General features: G+C 38.4%; 1 protein-coding gene and 2 long non-coding RNA genes across 6 annotated transcripts in view; 1 reads left to right on the forward strand and 2 right to left on the reverse strand.

Annotated features, from left to right (window-relative positions):
* LOC144646496 (uncharacterized) overlaps window positions 1-26,458 on the forward strand; it is a 118,874-nt gene that overhangs the window by 7,458 nt on the left and 84,958 nt on the right. Inside the window, exon 1 of one of the 3 annotated variants that reach the window (XM_078506105.1) lies at window positions 17,562-17,635. The exons of 1 other annotated variant lie outside the window; for it this stretch is intronic. Coding sequence is in view for 1 of the 2 variants with exons in the window: in XM_078506100.1 (XP_078362226.1) it covers window positions 20,422-20,450 (29 nt within the window). In the remaining variant the exon portion in view is untranslated. Of the gene's footprint in view, window positions 1-17,561; window positions 17,636-20,398; window positions 20,451-26,458 lie in introns of those variants that run through there. One more of the 3 variants, XM_078506100.1, reaches the window with a different exon arrangement.
* LOC144646554 (uncharacterized) lies at window positions 5,538-6,608 on the reverse strand. Its single transcript, XR_013569442.1, has 2 exons — window positions 6,531-6,608; window positions 5,538-6,085 (listed from the first exon to the last, which is right to left on the reverse strand). It is a non-coding gene; the product is annotated as an uncharacterized LOC144646554 (long non-coding RNA).
* On the reverse strand, window positions 7,391-19,339 carry LOC144646557 (uncharacterized). 2 transcript variants are annotated; one of them, XR_013569446.1, is made up of 4 exons: window positions 19,052-19,339; window positions 9,751-9,796; window positions 8,917-8,965; window positions 7,391-7,518 (listed from the first exon to the last, which is right to left on the reverse strand). It is a non-coding gene; the product is annotated as an uncharacterized LOC144646557 (long non-coding RNA). The 2 variants fall into 2 exon arrangements; XR_013569447.1 differs by lacking the exon at window positions 9,751-9,796.

Raw genomic sequence — 26,458 nt, forward strand, 5'->3', positions numbered from 1 at the left:
ACTGATCATTGGTCGCCCAGGGATTGGAAAATCATTACTTTCTACAAAGTTTCTTAGAGACTGGGCTTCGGGTAAAATATTTAACGGCACACAAGACACTGAGCTCCACTTTAATATTGCTTTCCTAATAAAGTTCAGAAGATTTAACGTCAAGAGTTCTAACTCGGAAGAAAGGCTCAGGCTGGTACCGCGCAGTCTTCGTGAACTACTTGAACGGGCCGAATTCTTGCCGACAGAACATCTTCCTGATGATGTCTGGAATAACATTGTAGAAAATCCGGAGAAAGTCCTAATTTTGTTCGACGGCATGGACGAACTTGCAGATGAAGATCTAACAAGTATTAATAACGAGGCCGTTAACGACAGCTACAGAGACAATGTTGAACAGAAGATGCCTCTAGCTACTCTCTATGCGAAACTTATGAACGGCAAACTTCTCCGTGGAGCCTCCGTTTTGACAACTACAAGACCTACCGCCGTGTCAAGCATCGAAAAACTTCATGGCCAATTCCATCGAACTTTTGAAATTCTCGGCTTCGCGCCTGAGCAAGTTGACGAATATGTGAAGAGTTTTACGAGAGGAGCAGCGGAAAATGTAAGCGGCGCAGGAGAACAAATACTGCATCACATCACCTCGAATATGAACTTGTTTTCATTTTGCTACGTTCCTGTGAATTGCTTCATAATTTGTTCATCCCTGCTTGAAGAGCTCAAGTTCTCCCTGAAGTCCGGTTTAACTGGAGGCGGCCTCCCCGTAAAACTCACTCAGATTTACAAGACTGCCACCAAAGTGTTTTTCTTCAGGCACAACGAGCAGTATCGTAATAAACCTTTCGGCCGGAAAGAGATCCAATCAAAAAAATTACCTCCTGATGTGGAAAAGCAATTCAAGGACCTAGGAGAACTGGCATTCAAAGGTATAAAAGAACGAAGACTAATCTTTGGATCAAGCGAAGTACCACAGGAATTGGAAAACAGTTCGCTATTTCACAAGATGCCGGATAGACAAAGTAGCGCTCACGAGCACGAAGCTCAATTCTGTTTCATTCATTTGACAATGCAAGAATTCCTCGCAGCGAAGCATATAACCGATACCATGAATGAAGCAGAATTGAGAACATTTGTCAAAGATCACATTAATAAAGGTGAGTGGCATGTCGTGTTGGAGTTTGTGGCTGGCCTTCTCGGTGAACGAAATGAGCAATTGATGAAGATCTTTACTGATCTGCTTCCCGAGAAAACAGAATTGCTGCTGATGAATATGGCAACCGAGTCAGAGCCACGCACATTTACCTGTTGGCCGACTGAGAGCGAAAAACATTTAGCACTGACAATTATTAAATGTATATATGAAGGCAGTGAATCAAACGTAGTTTTAAAAAGCAAGTTAGAAAACATTAGATGTAATGCAGTAGATTTTAGTTTTTGTAGTCTCGCTCCTGCTGACTGTACAGCAATAGCGCATGTGTTTAAAAATGTGCAACAAATTTCGCTCATAGATTTGTCCTTTAATTACTTTGGCTCGTTGGGTTGTGCAGAGATTACAAAGTTGTTTGACAATGACAATAGTCAACTAACGCACTTAAACCTCAGGAGCAATAGGATAGGAGATGAAGATGTAAAACAATTGAGTAAAGTAATTGTAAAAAGTAATTTAGATGTTAGACCTGTATTCGTTAAACCTCCGTGCTAATAGCATTACAGATAAAGGATTAAATTATTTAAGTGATAAACTTGTTAATACAAATGTAAAATCGTTAAACCTCAGTGAAAATAATATTACAGATAAAGGGTTAAATTATTTAAGTGATAAACTTGTTAATACAAATGTAAAATCGTTAGACCTCAGTGACAATAATATTACAGATAAAGGGTTAAATTATTTAAGTGATAAACTTGTTAATACAAATGTAAAATCGTTAGACCTCAGTGACAATAATATTACAGATACAGGATTAAATTATTTAAGTGATAAACTTGTTAATACAAATGTAAAATCGTTAAACCTCGGTCGCAATAATATTACAGATAAAGGATTAAATTATTTAAGTCAACACTTGTTAGTACAAAAGTAAAATCGTTAACCTCAATCCAAACACAAGTGAAGCTAAACAGCGCATCCAAGATGCTAATCCTAATTGCAAGGTCCGCTTCTTTTAAAATTATTTCAAAACTATTGTCATTGTCTTTCAATAAACATGTAACAAAACAAATTGTAAAGATTATTGTTGCTGGGTGACCGACTGAAAAAGACAAAACAGGAACTCCGTAAAAAAAACTCAAAACAATCTTAAAATAAATGAAGACAAGTTTTCATGTCAGTGACTGATGCGTGAAGATATGAATCATGTTAAGATTGAAGTCGCTTTACATCTTCAATACAACAACAGGTGTCTAGGTAAAATGCATTTTTGTGTTTTATATCATTTGACATTAAAACATCTTGTGCAAGATGTGATTTTATATTTACGGAGTTTTTGATAAACAAAGGTCACTCAGCTAAATACTAGTTAAAATATCGTGTTAGGAGAAGACATGTTGCAAACACCACAAATATATCAGGCAAAAACACTTTATTAAGCTACTCAATTCAAAGAAAATTGTACACAGAAAGAAAGAAAAACAGAACATCATTCTTAGCTGTTTTATCGACGGTAGCAAATCCATTGCTGATTGTGTTTGAAAGTTGTGTTTGCTTCATGTAGCGTTTTGAAACGAAATTGTCTTTTCAACTCCAAGGAATTCTAGCAGACGAAACTTTTCAACTCTGAAGATTATTTTGTAGCCAGCAGCACTCAGAAAACCCAGCCTTCGCCAGAAGCGTGAAACTGTCAAACTGAAATGAAAAATAACGCTTGGCGACATTTTGCTGGGATGTAGGATCGAAATTAACCAATCAAAAAAATGTTGTGTTTCCCGAGAGGTCCTCCTTGCGAGGTGAAAAGAAAATGGCGCCAAAATTCGACCATTGCAAATCAAGGCAAGTTTCGGGTAAAAAATTTCAGTGCGTATAATATTTTCCAGCCTTCGTTCACTGCTGTATTGTTTTCCAAGCCATGAAAGGCTTTGCAGGATTTTTATAGTATAGAAATATCTTAATGTGTTTCAGTTTGCTTGCAAGAATAATTACCGTATTTGACATTAAACAATTTGCAGGATTTTTTGGGGGGATATAATTTTTTTTTTTTGGGCAGAATTGCCTCTCTTCCCTTGATTTCTAAAGGTCAACCAATTGTTTTTACAAGATATTGTAATTGCATGTCTTATAATTTAATGATTTTGCATGTAAATACAAAGGCAGTCAGCACAATTGCTTATTACACTACATAAGAGCATCTGGCAAATAAATTATCTTGGGAAATGATCGATCCAGTCAACCATAGTAGGTGGGAGAGGGGGGTGGGGCAAAGCTGTCCCACTCATTCCCTCTCTAGCCATGGTTTTGTTTATGTTATGCATTTATAAAAAAGATTCATATAACCTAGTGTGAGCTGATTTGCTCCATTTTGCAGCTTAATTTATAGTTAATTGAGGTGTTAATTCGACCTCTGTACAAAAACATTTGAACTGTATCAAATACATAACTGCAGGATATGAACTTTTTAATCTCGCATTATTGCTGACTTTAACTTATCTTAGTAGTAACTGGTCAAGTATGTAAATAGAGCAAAGTTCCTGTTCAGTTCGGAATAAAAATTGTTTGTGTGAAGTTCAGTGTCGTGTTCAATTTTAGCTAAATATACTATTGGTGTTTAGGCAGAACTATAGTGATCAAAATTTGAAACCCTGCGCAGCTAGGTGCTAAATGTATAAATGACAAAATATGTAAATACTACGCTGTAGTAAAAAAAACTGTTCCCAACATTTCGGCAATGTTGCCTTTTGGGAAAAAATTTTCCGAACTTCTTAACGGTGAAATAGTTTTGTCCCCCTGAAGAAGGCAGCATTGCCGAAACGTCGGTTAGGCAGAACTATGTTTGGCTATCCTGGCTCAAAATTTATCTGACCAATGTATTCTCCTGCAACATAATATAAACCTATGTTTGCTTAGTAGTTTCCATGCCAACAAGCTTATTCGGTCTTTGACCTTTTGAGAGGAAGGTGGGGAGGGGGGGGATCTTGTAGTAAATATTTTGAATTCAAATCACAAAACAGAAACATTTCTTCGAACGAAATGATCGCTGAGTAAACTTCTTTAGTAATTCATGGGGTGGTCTTCCGGGATTCACATCAGACCAAACAAATGGCCAATTCTAAGAAGCCCCAAAACAACCGTCTCCCCCCCCCCACCCAATGTTATCAGACAACAAACACTAGTACCAAATCAACAAGATTGTGGAAATTGTTTGCCACGGTGATAAATTGAGATTGCACAAGTATGTGAACAGACTTTAGTTCCAGAAAATGTCCATACTACCCCCCACCCCCCCCCCCCCCCCACACACACACACACACACACACAGAAAGGATTGGAAATTCCTGGCGGGTTGGGGGGGCGGTTTCTTTGACCAACAAATGTTTAGACATGTACAAAGTTTAATTGGAATTTCCAGAGGGGTGGGGGATTCTTATAAAAAAATCCCTTGCATGGGGGAGATATGGATATTTTATGGAACTACACATTGAAACTCAATAATGGACCTGTTCGCACACCATTAGATATAATTTGTTGAGCAGCTGGAGTGTTTGGAATTGGCTGCTTCTAAAAGAAAAGAGGGAATCATGCTCAGGGGCGGTTTCTCAAAAGCCGTGGAAATACTTTTTTGGCTTGCAAAGTCATTTTTTGTTACCCGCATCTTAAAAATGGGGAACTGTATACCGTATTTATTGGATTATGCGCCCTGGGCGCTTATTAAATTTTTGGACCTAGAGAGTGGGTGCTTGTTCAAGGCTGGGTGCTTATTAAATTTTTGGACCTTGAGAGTGGGTGCTTGTTCGAGGCTGGGCGCTTATTAAATTTTCCGCAAGGGTAAGTTTATTTTACAACAAAACAATGAATAATAATAAAACGTGAAGATCTACCAAAGCAGAATTTTAACTGTTCATTGAAAGTTTCTATAAATTACTAAGGAAACTCGGTCTTCGGGGAAGTCTCTTAGTAGTACTTAGTCAACTTCAATTTCAATTTCAATTATAATCAAAGTACTCCTCTAATGCACTTCAGTATTTTTGAAGCGGGGTGGGGGTGGGTGCTTATTCGAGGATGGGCACTTATTAACTTACCTACAGGGTGGGCGCTTATTTGAGGTAGTTGCTTATTCAAGGTTGTGTGCTTAATCGAATAAATACGGTAGGCCTGAAACTTTGTATGCAGGGAATTGAACCTCTGTTCATATTTTAAATATATGTGAATATAGCAACAGCTTTGGAATGATAAGGTTCGATATTTGAATACAATGCCAGAGATATTTTTATGCTCACATCACAAATTAAACTCTTAACAGAAAAAGCTTGTGATGACTTGCGAGGCTTCACCATGACAGTTACTTATAATTAGTGAACCCAGTCTTCTGTGCGGTTGTGACGAGTAACAAACAAAACCTTGATTTAACCTTTAATATATTGTGCACCAATGGAGATTTTGGGTGCGAAAACTTCAAAAATTGGAAGCCCACCTAGTCTAAACCAACAGTCTCTTGCAATATTGGGAGAAATAATACCTCCATCAAGTACAGGTTATCACAGGCTTCTGTTAGTTTTATTAGCTTACAAGATGTTCACACATTTGAAGATTTCAAAACTGAACACCCAGCAATAAAATAATATACTTTACAATATTATTTCTAGTTCTTATTGACCAGTGGAGTTCTTCTCGGCTTATATATCAATGAAACTTCACGGTATTTTCTTACAAGAACAACATTGACTTGAATCACAGACAGGACAATAAAATGCCCCCTGATAATCCTTGGTTAGTTGTGCATGTTGTGTCTAGTTCAGTAAGATGACTGTGACTTTTGGTAAGACCTGTCATGCTGCCGTCCGTATCTCTCCTGCCAGTTGTATCGATCCTGTCTGTCCTGTTTTTCTGGCCCGTCTTGTCGATCATAATGTTGCTGATTTTGTCGACGATAGCGGCCTTGGCCTGAAAGGGAGAAAAACAGTGTTGACTAAAACAGTTAAATAGCTGAGAGCTTCAGTGAGCAAATATAAGCCTTCCCAAAAATTAACCATTTAGATTACAGGTCATGTTAAATTTCCACCAAAATTATATTTAGCTGGTTTAGTAACATAACACCGGTGCACTGATTTGGTCGTGGTCAATCAATTTGATTGTTGAGTGTAAATGTGCCATACTTCTGATACTTGAACAAAATTATTTTGACAAATGGTGTTGACAAGTCTGCATTTTACTGAAGGGGATGGCTTTCAGTCTCTTGCCACACTAGTAAACTTTTCACTGGTTCGACAATAAATCAAACCTTTAGAGTGGTTTAATGTGAGAGGTGACTGCGAGTATCACTTGTGCAAAATTCATCTATTTGGAGGTAAATGTTGTCCAGAGAAGAAAATAATTAAGCAGTTATTACCTTGCCTGTCCTTGAACTGGACAAATCCTCCATGCCTTGTGTCATAGATACGTTCATTGTTTTCTTGTACTAAAGTGCTGACCTGAAAAACAGAAAACACCGAAAAAAAAAACAATACTTGTGATAACCTGAGCATGTGAAAGCAAGGAATCCGCAAATAGGTTTAGTGAAAACAGTGTTAAAATATCAATCTGTTCCTCATGTGACCAAATGAAAACCAATGCTAGGATAATATGCAATCCGTTATAGCCCATCTTTGACATAATCAAAATTCTAACTTTTTTTCTAGTTAAAAATGCAAATTTTGAATTATTCCTTTGTCTGTTAATATCCAACAAAAGACTTGACACAAGGAAAACAAAACCAGATATAGAAGTTAGTCAGAAAGTGTCGGTGCCATGCATGTTTGAATGTTGACATAATAAACTTGGGCTGTTCAAAATACATTGACTGGTGCATAAATACCAAAACATATGAACTCTTATATGTGCTTCCTACATTAACAGCTTCTTATGGCTGCAAAATAAACAAAAGAAAACAAACCAAGGAAAAACTATGAAAGTTGTTTCATTTATTTTTTTTAGCTTCAGGTTATTGCTTACGGGACAATTGTCCCGTAAGCAATGTAAGTAAGTGAACTGTAAGTTGTTGTTTTTTTCTGTGTTTTGCAATTAAAAAAAAAAAAAAAAAAAAAAAAAGCTTCAGGTTATTAAAAAAGCAAGTTGACTTGACAGTAATAAAGAGTTCTACCTTGTCTGCCAATTGTAGTGCCAGGCTCTGGAGGAGAGAAGGCTTGGCTCCTCGGTGCATTACCACTGTCTGAGTTGGCTCATCCCAGGAGGCCTGGGGCAAGACGAATACCACAACTACATTAAATAACATTGTTTAATCTTGAAATTTGAATTCTTATCGAGCCCTTTAAAAAAGCATAATCACTCTGCTAGTTGTTTTATCAGTGTACCCCTATCAGGATCAGGCCACAGACATCCTTGGCAAAAACAATAGGTGCATTTCAATACAGAAAAAAATCTTAGCTTTATTCAGTTTCAAGCCCTTTTTTAAATGGTAGGCTGGTTTTTGGAGGGACTTACATATATTAATCTAGGAATTTTCCAATTCAAAAATGTTCTGGTCTGTATGTGGATGAAACTAAGTGTGTGAAAATTTCAGCTGTACATAAGAATGCAGTTTACATGTTGTTTATGAGAGCTTCCTGCAAAGCATTTGTAGAATAGTTCTTATATTTTAATTTATTTTACACAACACGCAAGTAATACGCTAAATTGATTTTTATGATGTTTGATAATTTATAGAGGTTACATGCACATATCATTTTCTATCTACCATTCACATAGGTAGAATTTATATTAAGAATATAAAATACTGTTTTACTACAAAAGATCACCACACTGTGGAATCATTGGGTCCAAGTTTTCAGATTGCTGCCCAACCACTTTGTTCTACTGCTGTTGGAAAATTTTGTTGCTTTTTTGCATTATAATTTACAACTTAGTAATTAAATTAGGGTCGTTGATAAATAAAGCATCAAATAAACAGTTGGTAGAAGAGCAAATTTTATTTATTTATTTATTTATTTATTTATAAAAGTTTGGTTAAAAGAAGTTTTTTTTCTATTTTCTAGTTAAGTGGTCTACACTGTAGTAAAAAATATATTATTTTAACCGGGTTAATTTTTCCAGCATGGCTCAAGAGTACTACAATCTTTTTCAAAAACACTTGACACGGTGGCATCTATTTGTGTGACATGGGAGTGCGCGTGACATTTATTTCCTTCCACCCCTTTCTCCCCCGCACAATGTTGAACTTTGAAGGAATGTTCACTGAAACTTTTTTACGCAACATTGGAATGGGGAGGGGGGGGGGGGGGGGGAGGAAGAAGGATCTGTTATATTAGTCTGGACTAAAGGGTTACGGTATCCAAAATTGGATGGGTATCCAATTTTGAAGGAGTTTCTCAACAATTTTGCAAAGCATTGTAGTTAGTGCAACTTTCAACAACAGTAGCGGTAAAATATTAGGATATGCAGTACATGAGCCACACTGGAATGTCTGGAATTGTGTTCTTTTGAATGTTATCAAAACAGTTAATTATTACTGTGATCGATCGCGTCATGGCCCCAAGTCTCTTGTAACATTCCCTTGGGGACTAGTTTGCAGTTCGCTGTGTATTTTGAAACTCACCCTCCCTCCTTAGGGCCTTTCTTTTAACTATAAATTAAACGAATATTTTAGCCCAAACATGTCTCTCATGGAGCAATGAACAAGTTATTAGTCAACGAAAGTGGGTGGGACAGCAATATATAAATTCTGAAATATTTCACAGTTAAGTGATTTTTGTAATAATTTACCTCAGTCTACATCTTACCTGAAAGAAGTAAATAGTTGGGATCACTCAGCCTTGGGTACTGCCCAGCCTGGCGACATGAAGAAAAAAAACATTCAAGGTAAAAAGAACTTAAAAACTTTGAGGTCTGATGGAATTATTAATTATTTTAATGGTTGGAAAATGATGGAGCTATAAGGAACATTATATCCAAACTGATTTAAACCTGTATAAAAATAACAATATTTTCTCTTTTCAATGACATCAAATTGTTGTTGTTATTTACTAAGTGATTAACAAAAAATGTTGTCCTAGTTTGTTTCACTGCCATTATACAATTAATAAAGCAGGTTGCATCGTGTGCAAGCTACAACTGCATCTTACCGTTTACCGTGGTATTGCTTGCCGCAAAATTCCTCGGTAAAACCAGAGAAAATTTGTGGCATGCCGCGCCTTTCCCAAGGAAAGAACACAGTATCAATCTGCAGTTTGACCGACTGGAGGTAAAACTGTGGCAAATTGGTAAATAGTTTTGGTTGATACACTGTATGCCAAAGGTCTTCATCGGGATTTTTGCCTTTTTTCACTATTATCATAAAAATCTTGGTGTATCTTTGATGTAAACTACACATGAAATGTGCCTTGGCAAACACAAATACACACTGTAAGTTAAAAATAAAATATTTTTATTAAAAAATATAGTAAGCAGGCTTTTGTATGTAAGGCTTATGCTTTTGTATGTATGTTTTATGTCTCAATTCAATAAAAAAAATAAATGCTGCCATTTTCTTTATAAAAAAGTCTTATGGGATTATTATAAAAAATTACGAAAAGTGTGTGTTAAAAGCTTAGCTCATAAAGAATGAGTTAGTTTACCTCAGTTATATAAAAGGAGAACTTTGTTAGCCAGCAGAAAAACATTCTAATGTGATAAAATTATAACACATTTTCAGAACTCGCAACCTCAAAGAACCAGAAATCTGGAGATTGAGGTAATAAAATCAGGAGATTTCAGTAAAAACTGGGAGATTGATCAACTGAGGGACAAAAATAACTAAAACCAGGTGCTAATCAAAAAAGTGTTTGTTTCCTGTTGTGAAACACTTAAAATGCGATATAACCTTAGCGACACAAAAATTAACATAATTTTCACAGCTTATGTCTTCTCTATGTGGTCATGGATTGTGTGTCTAGCAGACAAACTATAGATTGAAATACTTCTACTGATTACTCAGACCATGTGCTATAGGATAAGTGATCACCAAAATAATAAAAGCAAATGTGTTCCACAACACATTCATAACCAAGCTTTTAATGAACCAAGAAGTCCTGGATACTTAATTATAGACTAAGAGTTCCTATGCCCACTCCCCAAACAAACACCATTTTCTTTGGGGGTAGGTATGGTTACATGTGGACTTCTAGCTAAGCTTATTTTTGCATTTGGTGTTATGTGTTATCATACTCTGGGTAGGAAGATAACTCCTTCAATCATTCAATCTATAAGATCCAAGGGTGACCATCTGCAAAGGAAACCAGTCCAACTCATAATCACACAGGAAGTCATATGTTGTAAACATGGATTTACCGTATTTTTTCATTTAAACGCCCCCGGCGTTTATTTCAAACTTGGCTCCGTGGATCCGGCGTTTATTTGAATGGTGCAGTTTACTGGAGCAAAATGTTTATAAAAGAAGGGTTTTAAATCATTATTTGTGACATGAACGTAATTTGCCATCATACCTAAAGCATATTACACCTCAAATAAATGCCTGGAAGGCTTACTTAAAACTCTAGCTCGGAGACCCAGCGTTTATTCGGGGCCCGGCGTTTAATCGAGAAAATACGGTACCCAGAGTTGTTGCAGTCTTAGACTGTCCACAGCCTCTATTTTTCACGAAAAAAGGGGGCCTTGTGCCTCCCATTTTCCCCCTGGCCTTCAGTTCTCTCACCGTTCTTTCACCGCGCTCATTCAATCAAAAAATAAGAAAAAATAGAGGGCTGTGAACAGTATATTGCAGTCTTGCTTAATGAATTGAATTTTGCAAGCGTGATATGTTGTAAACATGGATTTACCCAGAGTTGTTGGAGCCTTGCTTAATTAAATGGTTGAAATTTGCAAGCATGATATGTTGCAAACATGGATTTACCCAGAGTTGTTGGAGCCTTGCTTAATTAAATGGTTGAAATTTGCAAGCATGACATCAGCTTTCAAACAAATTGAAAAAATACAGGCTATCCCACTTTTACAACTTTCCTTTTCCTTCCATCATGTACTGACGTTCAAATGTTAAGGTTACACAATACTTTCGCGGGTGTCCTTCACAAAATTTTTTACTCACATTGTTTTAAAGTAAACTACCACAAACTATATATCAATAGAAAGGTAAAGAACTGTGAAATTCGAAAAAAAATATCCGATGCTTGGCAGAGCCATCCTTGAGAAGAAAGTAGGCGGTAAAGAGAAAACGACTGAGTGTCATTCCGCCAAATTAATCGGGTATCAAACACAACCACTATTACAAAAGTACTGCACAATGTTTACGTAAATCAGCAAGCATCAATCTCTCAAAGTGTGTCAGGCTTTTTCTTATTTGTTTCCCGGTGGGGGGGCCCCCCATTCTTATTGGTTATCTTTTTATAGACCCGTAAAGTTTAAAAGTATGGAATAGTTTGCCGACCCTGTTGCGTTCCCGGTCATCACAAGCAAAATATCCAAAATAAAGAAAATCCCTGTCTCACGGCAAATTAAAATCCTGAGACTTGAGAGGTCTGCATTTTTGAGTCAGGCTATTTTGTCAACTTAAGTTTGCCACCTCTTTGTCTTGGTCATTGTTACAAACTGCCCATCATAAAATAATGAATTCGGAGAATAATGAAGTTGCTCTTCCCAATTCAGCTAAACTTCAGAATACGACATAAACGCGTTAACATTGCAGCCATTTAGCGTCTTTAGCGCTATTTAGACCCAGGACATATCTAATCGATATTTTCGATACTCGATAGAAATCGAACGTAATCGATCCTAATCGATACTAAAGTTTGTCGTAGATCCACAACACTTTGACAATGTTATGACACAATTTGGAAAGATTTCCGCACAGGACCCTACATTAATTATGTATGCAACTATTTCATACTATCACTATACATAAACAGCAATCATGAAAAGAACGAATCAGTAAGAAAATTGTATGCATAATTAATGTAGGGTCCTGTGCGGAAATCTTGCCCACAATTTATCCTCAATAACAGGACAGACGCATAAAAAACTAATGTCAATTTGTTAATTCGATGATCGATTTCTATCGACTAGATACGTCCTGTTAGACCAGTTACAAGAACATAGAGTGAAATTTCTTACCTGATTTAGAATAATATACACCTCTGTGCACTCTAATAGAATAGTTTCTGTTGACGACATCTACTTTTTCGGAAATTTTGTTGGGGAACATCAGCCGATGGTTATTGGGTGATGTGCTTCTAAATAACAAACATCAGTTTTGGGTCATGGGCAGTCTTGCATCATACTTGGATCCAAGCAACTCGTGCAGTTTATTTTAGTACTAGTAATTTCCCATCACCTGTTAATTGTAACTACTAGTTGGTTTTTGCCTAACGTTAGTAAAAGTACAAACACGCTAGGTACAAAAAGGGATCGCGCAGAGGGTCGAGTTTTATTGCTCAATTGCTTAGCTTGCTAGTACACGCTACACCTGGCTACTACACATATTGGCAGCTTTTCCTTTTCTCCTTATTCTAAGTCCTTAGAATAATTGATTTTATAGACAAAATTGTCTCGAACACTGAGGACAGAACTATTTCCGATTTAGGAACCACGAAACTGGTCATTTCTTCTGGGCCCAAAAAGCCTAAGTTAGATTCTATTTCTATCGCCCAGTGGGTCGTAGGCAACACTAGAATTTTCCACCATTTGTTATGTAGTGGTAAGCTGCCATCCCCTCAGGATGTCCAGCATTATCTGGCATATACTGTTAAGATAATGGAGTTAAGTGCGAAATTTAGTTGGTCTTCTGTCCTCCAATATGATGATGAATTTCGTCATATACAAGCAGTGTATAATTACCCGTGGAGTTTCGACTCCCATCATTTACATACCGTAATATTAGAACCATTAGTATTAGCACCTAAGTCAGCCCTGGGCAAGACTTCCCAAGCTCCTTCTGTTTTTGCCAACTATAGCTCAGATGGCAGAGTTATTTGTAGAAACTTTAATCGGGTAAAGGGCTGTACCCTTTATGAGTGTCACTTTGCGCATCAATGCAACCGTAAGGTAAATGGTAGGGCATGCGGGCAATCACACCCCTCCCATAGTCACCCTGGGGGTGGTAGGGGGGCTCTCCAGGGACAGGGGACTTCAGCTACATCCAGCTGACTCCCTTTGGCCTCTCCCCTCAACAAAAATCTTTGGCTGGCAGAACTTATTGGCGATGAGGATCATGCGTTCCTCTCTGATGGCATTTGCAATGGCTTTAAGTTGGCTCCAGTAGATTGCAATTTTGTACCAGCGCACCAGGGCAACTATAAATCAGCAACTTGTGCAGAGCAAAAAATGGCAGTTGAGGAAACTATCTTGGGTGAGATTGCAGAGGGCAACTACGTTATCACGATGTTAAACCTACTATTGTCAGTGCCTTAGGAGCTATTCCTAAACCTGATTCCTCGGAAGTGCGCCTTATTCATGATTGCTCCCGTCCTGTTGGGCGGGCACTTAATGACTATATCACTAGCCAATCCTTTAAGTTTCAAACTTTGGATGACGCGATAAAATTGCTAAAACCAAATTATTTCATGGCAAAAATTGATCTGAGGCATGCATACAGATCGGTTCCCATTCACAAAAGCAACTACTCAGCAACAGGCTTGCAGTGGCAGTTTTCAGGGCAACCTCACCCCACCTATCTCTTCGACACTCGGCTTCCTTTTGGAGCCAAAAGCTCACCTGAAATTTTTCACCGTCTGACACAGTCCGTGCGGCGCATGATGGCCAGGCGTGGCTTCGAGACAGTTGTTGTCTACCTAGATGACTTTCTCGTCATAGGCAAGTCCAAGGCAGAATGCCAAGAAGCCTTCTCAGTACTTTTGAAGCTGCTCCAGGACCTTGGCTTCCAAATCAGCTGGCGCAAGGTCATTGGCCCAACACAGAAGCTTGTGTTCCTTGGAGTGGAATTGGATACCCACCACTGCGAAATGGCATTACCACCCAATAAACTGGCAGAACTCCATCAAGTTGTCTCCCGGTTCCTCACCAGGCGCAGGGCCAGCAAAAACCAACTCCAGCAACTTGCCGGCAAGCTTAATTGGGCCTGTCGTGTGGTGTATGGAGGGCGAACTTTTCTTCGACGAATACTCGATATGATGAATTTACTGGAGTCCTCCTCAGCAAAGAAGCGACTCTCTCCAGAGTTCCACAAGGACATTAGGTGGTGGCATTCCTTCCTGACACATTTCAATGGCAGATGTGCTTTCCTTCATCAGCAGCCCACAACTGATGTGCAAACAGATGCTTGTCCAGTAGCAGCAGGGGCCTTTTTCCGTGGGGACTGGCTGTACCACAACTTTGCAGTTGACTCCCCAGAGCTTTCACACCTTCACATCAATTACAAAGAAGTTCTTGCCCAAGTTTTTGCTGCTTTTCGCTGGGCCCCTAGTTGGGCCAACCACCATGTAATTATTTACTGTGATAATGAGGCTGCTGTGCACATTATTAATAAAGGCTCAACTGCCCATCCTCTAGTTATGCATGCATTAAGGCAGTTATTTTGGTTATCTGCTATTTACAATTTTAGATTTACAGCCAGGCATATTGAGGGTAAACTTAATGTTATTGCCGACGCAGTGTCGCGCCTTCACCAGCCTGTCAAGTGCTTGGCCTTTTACCAGCACCTATGTTCACTGGCACCACAACCAGAAGTGGACAGCATCCTGTTATCTCATCACATGTCTCTTAACAGCAGGAATCTTCTTTGTTGCAGATTGTCTGGACCCTCAACTGGCCAAGCAGCTGGAAGATGAGATTTTCCTATATCGCTCACATACATTTTCTACCAACACCAAGACAACTTATCGTACACATCGCAACAGCTACTTCCGCTTTTGCCAGCGTATGGGTTACCCCCCTATCCCAGCAGAACCCACCCATATTTGTCAGTATGCTGCCTTTCTAGCGCGGTCACTTAAGCCATCGTCGATTCCTAATTATCTAAACATTATTAGTATTTTGCACAAGGAATTCAACTTGCCCAACCCCTTAACCAACAACTGGCCCCTCCAGTCTTTGCTTACCGGTATCAAGCGGGTTAAGGGAGAACCACCCTCTCAGAAGCTCCCCATCACCCCAGAGATTCTTCATCTTATACATACTAAGCTTAACCTGCGCTCCAGTTTTGATGCCTCCTTCTGGGCAATATGTTTGGTCTCCTTTTTTGGGATGCTCAGGAAAAGCCACCTTTTAGCTAGTTCTTCGCGCTCATTTGACCCTTCCCAGCAGCTCCTTCGGTCAGACTTCCAGTTTTTTCCCTGGGGTGTTCTCATAGATATACGATGGAGCAAAACTATTCAGTTTCGGGAACGGGTTGTACAACTTCCCCTACCTCTCATACCGGGTTCTCCCCTTTGCCCCGTCACAGCTATCAGACGGGCATTCTCCTTTGTTACACACCCTCCCTTGCAATCCCAGGCCTTTATGTGGGTTGATCCTACCTCCCTTGCCTACAAAGTTTTTACTTATTCTAGATTCCTGTGGCGCCTCCAAAGCATCCTCCAAGCTCTGGGGCTGCCAGCCAAAGATTTTGCCAGTCACTCTTTTCGGCGAGGTGGTGCCTCCTTCGCTTTTCGTGCAGGGTTGCCTGTCGAGCTCATTAAGATCCTTGGTGATTGGCACTCCGATGCCGTGCTACTTTACCTTACGGTTCCACTGTCTGTTCGATTAGAGTCTGTCAATATTATTGCCAATACATTACTTTCCACAGTTTAGTTTTTCATATTTTCCTTTCACAACCTTCTCCTTCTGGGTTTGGAGTGTTATTTGACTTATTAGCTTATATTATATTCAAATAATAGTTATATATATTGTGAAAATTAGTTAATTTATTATATTGTAATAATTATTAATAAAGGCTGCCTTTGTCCCAAACACTGCCTACTGTCATGTTATGTGGTTTAGGGGGGACATCAGCCGATGGTTATTGGGTGATGTGCTTCTAAATAACAAACATCAGTTTTGGGTCATGGGCAGTCTTGCATCATACTTGGATCCAAGCAACTCGTGCAGTTTATTTTAGTACTAGTAATTTCCCATCACCTGTTAATTGTAACTACTAGTTGGTTTTTGCCTAACGTTAGTAAAAGTACAAACACGCTAGGTACAAAAAGGGATCGCGCAGAGGGTCGAGTTTTATTGCTCAATTGCTTAGCTTGCTAGTACACGCTACACCTGGCTACTACACATATTGGCAGCTTTTCCTTTTCTCCCTCCCTCCCTCCCTGGCGTTTCATTTTTTCTTAGTTTTTTACTTCGTTTTCATTATCTATTTTATTAGCAGCCACTCTGTTAAATTGTGTTTAGTGTGATTTGACTTATTAGCTTATATTATATTCAAATAATAGTTATATATATTGTGAAAATTAGTTAATTTATTATATTGTAATAATTATTAATAAAGGCTGCCTTTGTCCCAAACACTGCCTACTGTCATGTTATGTGGTTTAGTAACAATTTAGTTTCAAGCTTTGCTAAAACCGGCAAATAACGTAAAAATTCTCACACGAGTCGCCAAAGCCCGCCATCAAAAGCGGACGGCGGGACGGCGATGATTGCGGAGGGGGTGGTGATCCATTTTAGCGGGGTGGAGGTGTGGATCAAGTAAATTCCATAATTTGCATTCAGTGTACAAACATCTTGCGTTGCTTAAACTGCCAAGAGTCATTTCTCTCCCCTCCCCCCTGTCTCAGAGGACAATCCCCGCTTACTGCTCCACCAAAATGTCATAATTATTCTCTGCATTAAAATCAAAACTTGGCTTTTATCAATTTATTTCGAAAGCATTTTTGATGAGTCACACAATGGTGTTCTTTTGTAATAAGCTCGTTTTGGTTGGTCAGGTTTTTGAGAAAATGGAAAAAAAATATGCTTCGATTGTTATGGCTGTTCAACTCCCTCCGTCACTGAACTCGTATAAATCAACTTAAGTCACTAAACAGTTGAAGATATTGTGCAATAGGTAACAGTCACTTCAGTCATAAACAGATCTTGAAATATTCCCTACGTAAAAACCAATCATGATCAATGCAATCAAAACTGGTCGAGGGCCTTGAAACAGTTGCTCCCAATAGAACACTACTAAACATACATGAATAATATTTTGTTTACTGAAAAATTCTTGCAAGGCTTTGAGGGGTTTTATAAAAATACTACACTACATAAACTGGTTGAGAATAACATTCATATACTGGGCGTCCTACCCCTCCGTTCACTTTTCACGACTTGTCGACAATTTCCATTTTTAACGAAAATTTGTCCTAATGGCCTGGGGGAAGGAAGGCGGGGGAAAACAATGACAGAATCGCTGCGTGAAGCCTTTAATTGCCAAGGAGACAGGACATAACAGCTCATTCTTTAGATGACGCATTCACCCTCTCAGGGCAGATAACTTGTTTCAAAACTTTAGAAACTTCATTACGAAAGCACACCCGTTACATTTTAAACTAGCCTGCTGTTCTTCGGACTTCGTGAATACAGGTTTGTTTCCTACTTTTTAAAACGTTAAGGGCTAACCAGCTGGATATCTGTGCTTGTTTTGAGACAACTCTTTAGTTTAGCTAGTGATTTATGGTTTGATATGGTTTAAGCATTCACCAATGGCACAATAATCGTTTCCCGCATAAGTTGGCATCACCGCAACGCCAATCACAATGAACAGTTTTTTTTTCAACTCTTTCAAACAGTGTTCAGTGTTGTAGCCACTTTAGCGATATCACATCGGCTGTGCTTGCTCATAGTTATTTAAAACACGACTCCTCAACGAAGTGTAAGAAGCTTCGGTCGATTGCTTCAAGAACTAAAATTCCAAACTATTTTGCTCTTTTGCTATCGAAAACTTGAATACATGCTTGATTAGAGTCGAGCTATAGATATGTGACCTATACAGGCCCAGCGGATTTTATATTCGTCAATCTTAAGCCTGAAGACTATATTCAACTCCCGGCCTTGGACCCCTAAGAAGGCTTGCTCGCAGGCCAGAGCTAGAAGAACGACGAAGCAGTCCGATGAGACAGTTTGGCCATTTTGCTAGTAATCAGTTTCTTCTAAACATTGAATGTCATGTTTTTTACTCATCCAAATCAATTCAGTGTAATCAATATCTTTGGCCAGAATAGAAACTATCGCATAAAGATAGTGGCACTTCCCAGATAGTGGCATTATTTCAGCATTGCAAAACTTTCCTTGATTTCGACGATATGAGTGTGACGAAATATTGCTATTGATTCTTCAAGCCGACTGCAAAACACACACAAAACTGTATGTTTGGTTCTTGAACATGATACATCTTGGCTTGCAAGACATAAACAATTGATTAAGTGCTAGAAAATGTTTAATGTACTTAAACGTGTGGTGAAATGGTTGAAGTCGTGAAATATGTTTGCAATGTGAGTGACATCTCAAGTTGTTTATAGCTGAGAAAATTAGCATCTACTTGATCAACTAAAGTGACTTTGTTGATAGCACAACAGAAGAAGACAAACGGCCACAAGGAAAAAAGTTCATGGGAATTAACGGCAAGGAGTTTAGCTCAATAAATTGTGTTATCCCACAACACAAAATATGAATTTTAGAGCAAAACTGAGAAGACGTATATTTATAACATACTGAGTTGGTGAAGCGTACACAGTTGCGAAATACTTTTAATTTCTACTCTAATAACTTGAAGTCAAAAACGGTAAGAAAGACTATTTCACGAAGTCAATGCGAACATCTGATCACGAACATGTATTTTTCTTAATTTTTTACTTCTAACTTGCGCCTAAAGAAGGACATCTCGTGATCTGTTTTCAGTCATGCCGAACAAAAGGCGTAAACCCCATTTTGATGTCCGTCTGCTTATGGAAATTGTTTTATAAGCAATAATTGAAATTGGTTAATCTTTTCAAACCTCACCTTTCCGTTGGAGCAAGTAATTTTCCAAAGCAGAAGTTAATTTGATGCATCACTTAAAGCATCGTGTTATAGCTACATTAATGTTTCGCTTTTGTTAAATTGACGGATTGGAATATTACTGATATCCAAAAATATTTCTAGGGCGGTTTATTGTTATCACTGTTTTATCCATGCATGCATCCACCCTTGAACTTGCTAGTTTATTGCTGTCCGCTGTTCTTTGACTTCTGTGAATGCAGGTTTGTTTCCCTATTTATTTTAAACGTATGAGGCTTACCTGGATACATGTGTTTGTTTTGTTATGTCTTATAATTTATCTAGTGATTTATGATTTTTACGATCAATGGCAGAGCTATTTTTTCCCGCATTAATTGGCAAAAAAAAAAAAAGCGTGTGGTGGAATGGCTGAAATCGTGAAAATATGTACGCAATGTAAATGACATCTCAACTTGTTTATAGCTGAGAACAACCAAAAATGACTCAACCAAAGTGACTCTGTTGATAGTACAACAGAAGAAGACAAACGGCTACAAGAAAAACGTTTTTGGAAATTAACGGCAAAGAGTTAAGCTCAATAAATTATGTCAACCCACAACACAAAACTCGATTTTAAAAGCAAAAATGAGTAGACGTATATCTATACATTACTGAGTTGTTGAAGCGTATACAGTGAAATACTGCGAATTTCTACTCTAATAACTTAAAATCGAAAAACGGTAGGAAAGACTAATTAACAAATTCAGTTCAAACAACTAATTGATCAAGAACGCGTATTTATGTTATTTAATTTTACTTCTAACTTTTGCCTAAAGAAAGACATCTCGTGATCTGCATTAATCGGTCTACCAACCAAATATATATATCATGTCGTACTTAAGCGTAAACTCTATTTTGATGTCTGATTAATGGAAAATGTTTTATAAGCAGTGATTAAGATTTTTTCAAACCTCAAATTTCCATTGGAGAAAGTACTTTTCCAAACTAGAGTTTGTATGATGCATTCATTTAATTTTACAAAAAGTGGCTTGTTATGTATTGTTATCGTGGTAAACAACACAAGGGCAATCGATCATATATTGTACTTCTAGAATTCTGGGCGGGGATGGTGTTAAAATTGTAGAGTTCGACTGTGAAGCAACTCCAAACGAACAACTTTTTGGTTCAATTTATTGGGAGGCTCGAGAAATCAAAGGCTTGAGAAATGCACTGAAGCGTAACGTACGAAAAACGCTGCGTCAAGCCTGTAGTTACCAAGGAGACAGGTAATAACAAACCATGGATGACGTCATCCGCCCACATAAGCCCCTCCCTCACGCGCTCCCTGCATCTTAAGTCTCCATCCACCCTTGAACTTGGTAGTTTATTGCTGTATGCTGTTTTTTGCCTTCTGTGAACGCAGGTTTGTTTTCCTATTTTTTAAAACGTAAGAGGCTAACCTGGATACGTTTGATTATTTTGTAATAATTTTATACTTAAGCTAGTGATGTATAGTTTTTAGAACTGTTTACCGCATTCATATAATTGGCATAAGCGCAGCGCCAGTCGTCGAGTACAGTTTCTTCAATTTAAGTTTAGCTTTTGTAGCCAGCATTCTCACAACATCACGTTCTTGATAAGGGCCGAGCTATCAATATGTGACCAAACGGCTTCTCTATTCGACAATCATGAGCGGGGCTGTTTATTGGAAGAGCAACACATAGACAGTTTGGTCATCTTGTTAGTTATCACTTTCCTTCGAATCGTTGACCGTCATGTTTGTTACTCATTGAAATCAATTCAGTGTAATCAACATCTTTGGTCAGAAAAGAAACTATTGCCGTATAAAGATCCTTTTTTTTCAGCTAGCGCCATGATTTCTTTGTTGCAAACAGAGAAGAACTGTATGAATAAATCCGGCCAAACGTCTGACGCGAAGATTTTTACTCCAAAAAAAGCGGGGGGAAAGCGACATGTTGTGTCGAGCTAGCATGCGCCGCGCGGGAAAAATCCCTCGCGCCGCGCGAGCTCTAATCACGTGCCACTCGCGTCCTGTACTTTGCAGCTTAGACAGCTTAGGCTAAGCCTTTTATAATAAAGAGAAATGCTTTAAATCGCGCAATTTGGTATCTCCTTAGCGGATGTCTCATGACACGAAATTTCACAGCACGAAAACAAGCTTACAATACCCTCTGCCCGAGACGACCAAAAACATGCCATTTTCCCTCTTAACCCGAAAAGTGATACCCTATCTCAGACAAAAATGCTTCGATTTGCGCGAGAAATTACATGCAAAGGACTTCTAATTCCCGATGTTTGTTTTAAAATCGCACTTCACAAGAGATGAGTGCTAACAATATAATATAAGGACAGTTTCTCATGGGAGTTATTCCTAATAACTGGCCATACTGCACAAACTATATATACCCTATTTAATTTCTAATCAAAACGGCCACACCTCATGCCGCATTTGAAAACAAAAACGGCTTGAAAACTGTGACACCGCACAAACTCTGTTTTTGAGCCACGACACCCTCCCCCGGGATGAAACCTTCTTTTGTCGGCTGCTGGTATTAATTATCAACCCTAAATTGAATCTCGCCAGGCGACAATCTGGCGCGCCAATTCCATTATGAAACGTTCACCCTTAACCTTCAAACAAAACTGATCAGTTCCATCCCACGCAGTGATATCTATTACAGCGTCTAAGCATCCAAGAAGCCGAAAAATACATGGAATTTACAATTTATCCCAGAGAGGAAAAGAGGAGTGGAGTTTCATTTTAAAAAATGTTCGGGATGATTGTTGAAGCCATATTCTGCCGTCGTTGCTTGAATTACTTCTGTCCTCAACAGATAGATATATTTAAGAAGCCGTCTGTTTATGTGGCCCAAGTCTGCTAATCCTGTCAAGCGTCCAACCGTGCACCTTAAACCTTCAGGCAAACTTGATCAGTTTCATAGCACGCAATGTAGCCACGAAATTCCATAACGTGCGCAGACAGGCAAAAAAAAATCCAATAACTCATCAAATTTAGACGTTTGCTTCGCGGTCGTCCGATTTTGTTAATTTTGTTTTGTATATGATTACAGACCGAATTGGACTCCACTCAGTCCTACTACCATTATAAATTTTGACGTTTGCAAAACTTTAAAAGAACTCGACGAGGTCGCGGGCTTAGTGTCTTTATAAAACAGTTAAGACAAGTTGCATATCTGCGAAAGAAAACGCTTTAATATGCCAGATTCTTTATGTGTGAATTGTCAATAGATATCTGATTTCTAACAATTAAAAGTAAAAAAAAGCTACGACGAACTAGTGATCAATTGACCTGTCAACTTATTTCATCAATGCTTATATTTTTACAGATCCATTGAACCGGAAGGCTAGACGACATACAAAATGGAATATCTCAGAGAATGGCTGGCACCAAAAACATTTAATCGACTCAGCCATGTAGTAGTTGTTACTTGGACGCTATGCGGAGTAATACTACTCGGCATCTTTGCAGCGATGGATAACAGTGAGCCGAGGTTCGCTTGCAGTGCGAAAAGTAAAAACATGGACCTTGTACCAGAAAAGTGTCTTCAGCAATATGAGAAGCGGCACAACAAATTCGGTGTTCCCGTCTTTGCCTTCGTGATCGTTAATTTTTCCTTTATTGGAATTGTTTGCGTGATTTACTCCCTACTCGTAAAGTCAAGAGTTGAACAGCTGCTGGAAGCCAATTTAAACAGAGATGCCGAGAGACAACGCCCACCTGAAACACGCAAACTGTTTGCGGCGTACTGTTGTCAACTCACTGCCAGATTCGCTTTGGGAATTCTCTTTATAGTCGTACAAACTCAAGTGCTTTATCCAAGCAACTTTCCTCGCCGAAAGCACTAGTGCGGCGAATGCGTCAGACGCGAACATTCAGAACACAACAAAAATTATATACGAGTGTCACAATCAACAGGCAACGAAGAAAACCTTCTGGACGAACGCTGTGAGTGTGGTGAATGGACTTTATGCCCTTGTTATTTTGATCGAGATCATCTGGATCTTATCTCGCGCTGTAAAACTGAGAACGTTCATGAAAGACATGCACTTTTTTGGAAATCATCTCACAAAAACAAACTTTGTTCATCCGCGAAATGAAACACCACAAGAACAACCGCTCACATCGTTCCTGGAGATGATGAAACGAAGTATCATGAAGAACACAGAGAAACCTCCAGATCTGAAGGCACTGTTTACAGCTTATCCAGGTGAAGGCGAATCAACCAAAGATTTGAACATTGACAACATCTACACTAATTTGGTTCTTCATCCTAAGAGGGCGCAATACGATTTTCCTGAAGATAGAGAGCAGCAACTTAAAGTATACCCCAAGCCAAAAGATATCGATGCTGAAAATTTGAAATCAAAAGGACCTGAAGATATTGTTGACACTGAAAACAAGAAAATACTGATCATTGGTCGTCCGGGGATTGGAAAATCATTATTTTCTACAAAGTTTCTTAGAGACTGGGCTTCGGGTAAAATATTTAACGACACACAAGACACTGAGCTCCACTTTGACATTGCTTTGCTAATAAAGTTCAGGAGATTTAACGTCAAGAGTTCTAACTCGGAAGAAAGGCTCAGCCTGGTACCGCTCAGTCTTCGTGAACTACTCGAACGTGCCGAATTCTTGCCAACAGAACATCTTCCTGATGATGTCTGGAATAACATTGTAGAAAATCCGGAGAAAGTCCTAATTTTGTTCGACGGCATGGACGAACTTGCAGATGAAGATCTAAAAAGTATTAACAACGAGGACGTTAACGACAGCTACAGAGACAATGTTGAACAGAAGATGCCTCTGGCTACTCTCTATGCGAAACTTATGAACGGCAAACTTCTCCGTGGAGCCTCCGTTTTAACAACTACAAGACCTACCGCCGTGTCAAGCATCGAAAAACTTCATGGCCAATTCCATCGAACTTTTGAAATTCTCGGCTTCGCGCCTGAGCAAGTTAAAGAATATGTGAAGAGTTTTACGAGAGGAGCAGCGGAAAATGTAAGCGGCGCAGGAGAACAAATACTGCATCACATCAACTCGAATATGAACTTGTTTTCATTTTGCTACGTTCCTGTGAATTGCTTCATAATTTGTTCATCCCTGCTTGAAGAGCTCAAGTTCTCCCTGAAGTCCGGTTTAACTGGAGGCGGCCTCCCCGTAAAACTCACTCAGATTTACAAGACTGCCACCAAAGTGTTTTTCTTCAGGCACAACGAGCAGTATCGTAATAAACCTTTCGGCCGGAAAGAGATCCAATCAAAAGAATTACCCCCTGATGTGGAAAAGCAATTCAACGACCTAGGAGAACTTGCATTCAAAGGTATAAAAGAACGAAGACTAATCTTTGGATCAAGCGAAGTACCACAGGAATTGGAAAACAGTTCGCTATTTCACAAGATGCCGGATAGACAAAGTAGCGCTCACGAGCACGAAGCTCAATTCTGTTTCATTCATCTGACGATGCAAGAATTCCTCGCAGCGAAGCATATAACCGATACCATGAATGAAGCAGAATTGAGAACATTTGTCAAAGATCACATCAATAAAGGTGAGTGGCATGTCGTGTTGGAGTTTGTGGCTGGTCTTCTCGGTGAACGAGATAAGCGATTGATGAAGATCTTTACTGATCTGCTTCCCGAGAAAACAGAAGAGGAAAGTGAAGAGCGGCTGATGGTTATGCCACTCGAGTCAGAGCGCACATTTACCCGTTGGCCGACTGACAGCGAAAAACATTTAGCACTGACAATATTAAAATGTATTCACGAAGGCAGTGAATCAAACGTAGTTTTAAAAAGAAAGTTAAAAAACATTAGATTCAATGCAGTAGATTTTAGTCGTTGTAGTCTCGCTCCTGCTGACTGTACAGCAATAGCGCATGTGTTTAAACATGTGCAACAAATTTCGCTCATAAATTTGTCCGGTAATTACTTTGGCCCGTTGGGATGTGCAGAGATTACAAAGTTGTTTGACAATGACAATAGTCAACTAACGCACTTAAACCTCGCGTTCAATGACATAGGAGATGAAGGTGTAATACAATTGAGTAAAGGAATTGTAAAAAGTAATTTAGAATCGTTAAACCTCGTTGGCAATAGCATTACAGATAAAGGATTAAATTATTTAAGTGATAAACTTGTAAATACGAAAATAAAATCGTTAAACCTCAGTGTGAATAGCATTACAGATAAAGGATTAAATTATTCAAGTGATAAACTTGTTAATACAAAAGTAAAATCGTTAGACCTCAGTGGCAATAATTTTACAGATAAAGGATTAAATTATTTAAGTGATCAACTTGTTAATACAAATGTAAAATCGTTAGTCCTCAGTGTCAATAATATTACAGATAAAGGATTAAATTATTTAAGTGATAAACTTGTTAATACAAAAGTAAAATCGTTAGACCTCAGTGGCAATAATTTTACAGATAAAGGATTAAAATATTTAAGTGATCAACTTGTTAATACAAATGTAAAATCGTTAGACCTCAGTGGCAATAATATTACAGATAAAGGATTAAATTATTTAAGTGATAAACTTGTTAATACAAATGTAAAATCGTTAAACCTCAGTCGCAATAATATTACAGATAAAGGATTAAATTATTTAAGTGATAAACTTGTTAATACAAATGTACAATCGTTAAACCTCATTAACAATCCAAACATAACACGTGAAGCTAAACAGCGCATCCGAGAGGCTAATCCTAATTGCTTTGTCCTCATTTAAAATTATTTCAAAACTATTGTCATTGTCTTTCAAATATATCAACTAAACAAATTGTAAAGATTATTGTTGTTGGGTGACCGACTGAAAAAAGACAAAACAGGAACTCCGTAAAAAAAACTCAAAACAATCTTAAAATAAATGAAGACAAGTTTTCATGTCAGTGACTGATGCGTGAAGATATGAATCATGTTAAGATTGAAGTCGCTTTACATCTTCAATACAACAACAGGTGTCTAGGTAAGATGAATTTTTGTGTTTTATATCATTTGACAATGATTCAAACATCTGGTGTAAGATGTGGTTTTATATTTACGGAGTTTTTGATAAACAAAGGTCACTCAGCTAAATACCAGTTAAAATATCGTGTTAGGAGAAGACATGTTGCAAACACCACAAAGATATCAGGCAAAAACACTTTAATAAGCTACTAAATTCAAACAAAATTGTACACAGGAAGAAAGACAAAACATCATTCTTAGCTGTTTTATCGACGGTAGCAAATCCATTGCTTGTGTTTGAAAGTTGTGTTTGCCTCATGTAGCATGTTTTGAAACGAAATTGACTTTTCAACTCCAAGGAATTGTAGCAGACAAAACTTTTCAACTCTGAAGACTATTCTGTAGCCAGCAGCACTCAGAAAACCCAGCCTTCGCCAG

This window comes from Oculina patagonica, chromosome 3 (genome assembly GCF_052425735.1).
Source record: "Oculina patagonica isolate OP01 chromosome 3, crgOcupat, whole genome shotgun sequence".
Lineage (NCBI taxonomy): Eukaryota > Metazoa > Cnidaria > Anthozoa > Scleractinia > Oculinidae > Oculina > Oculina patagonica.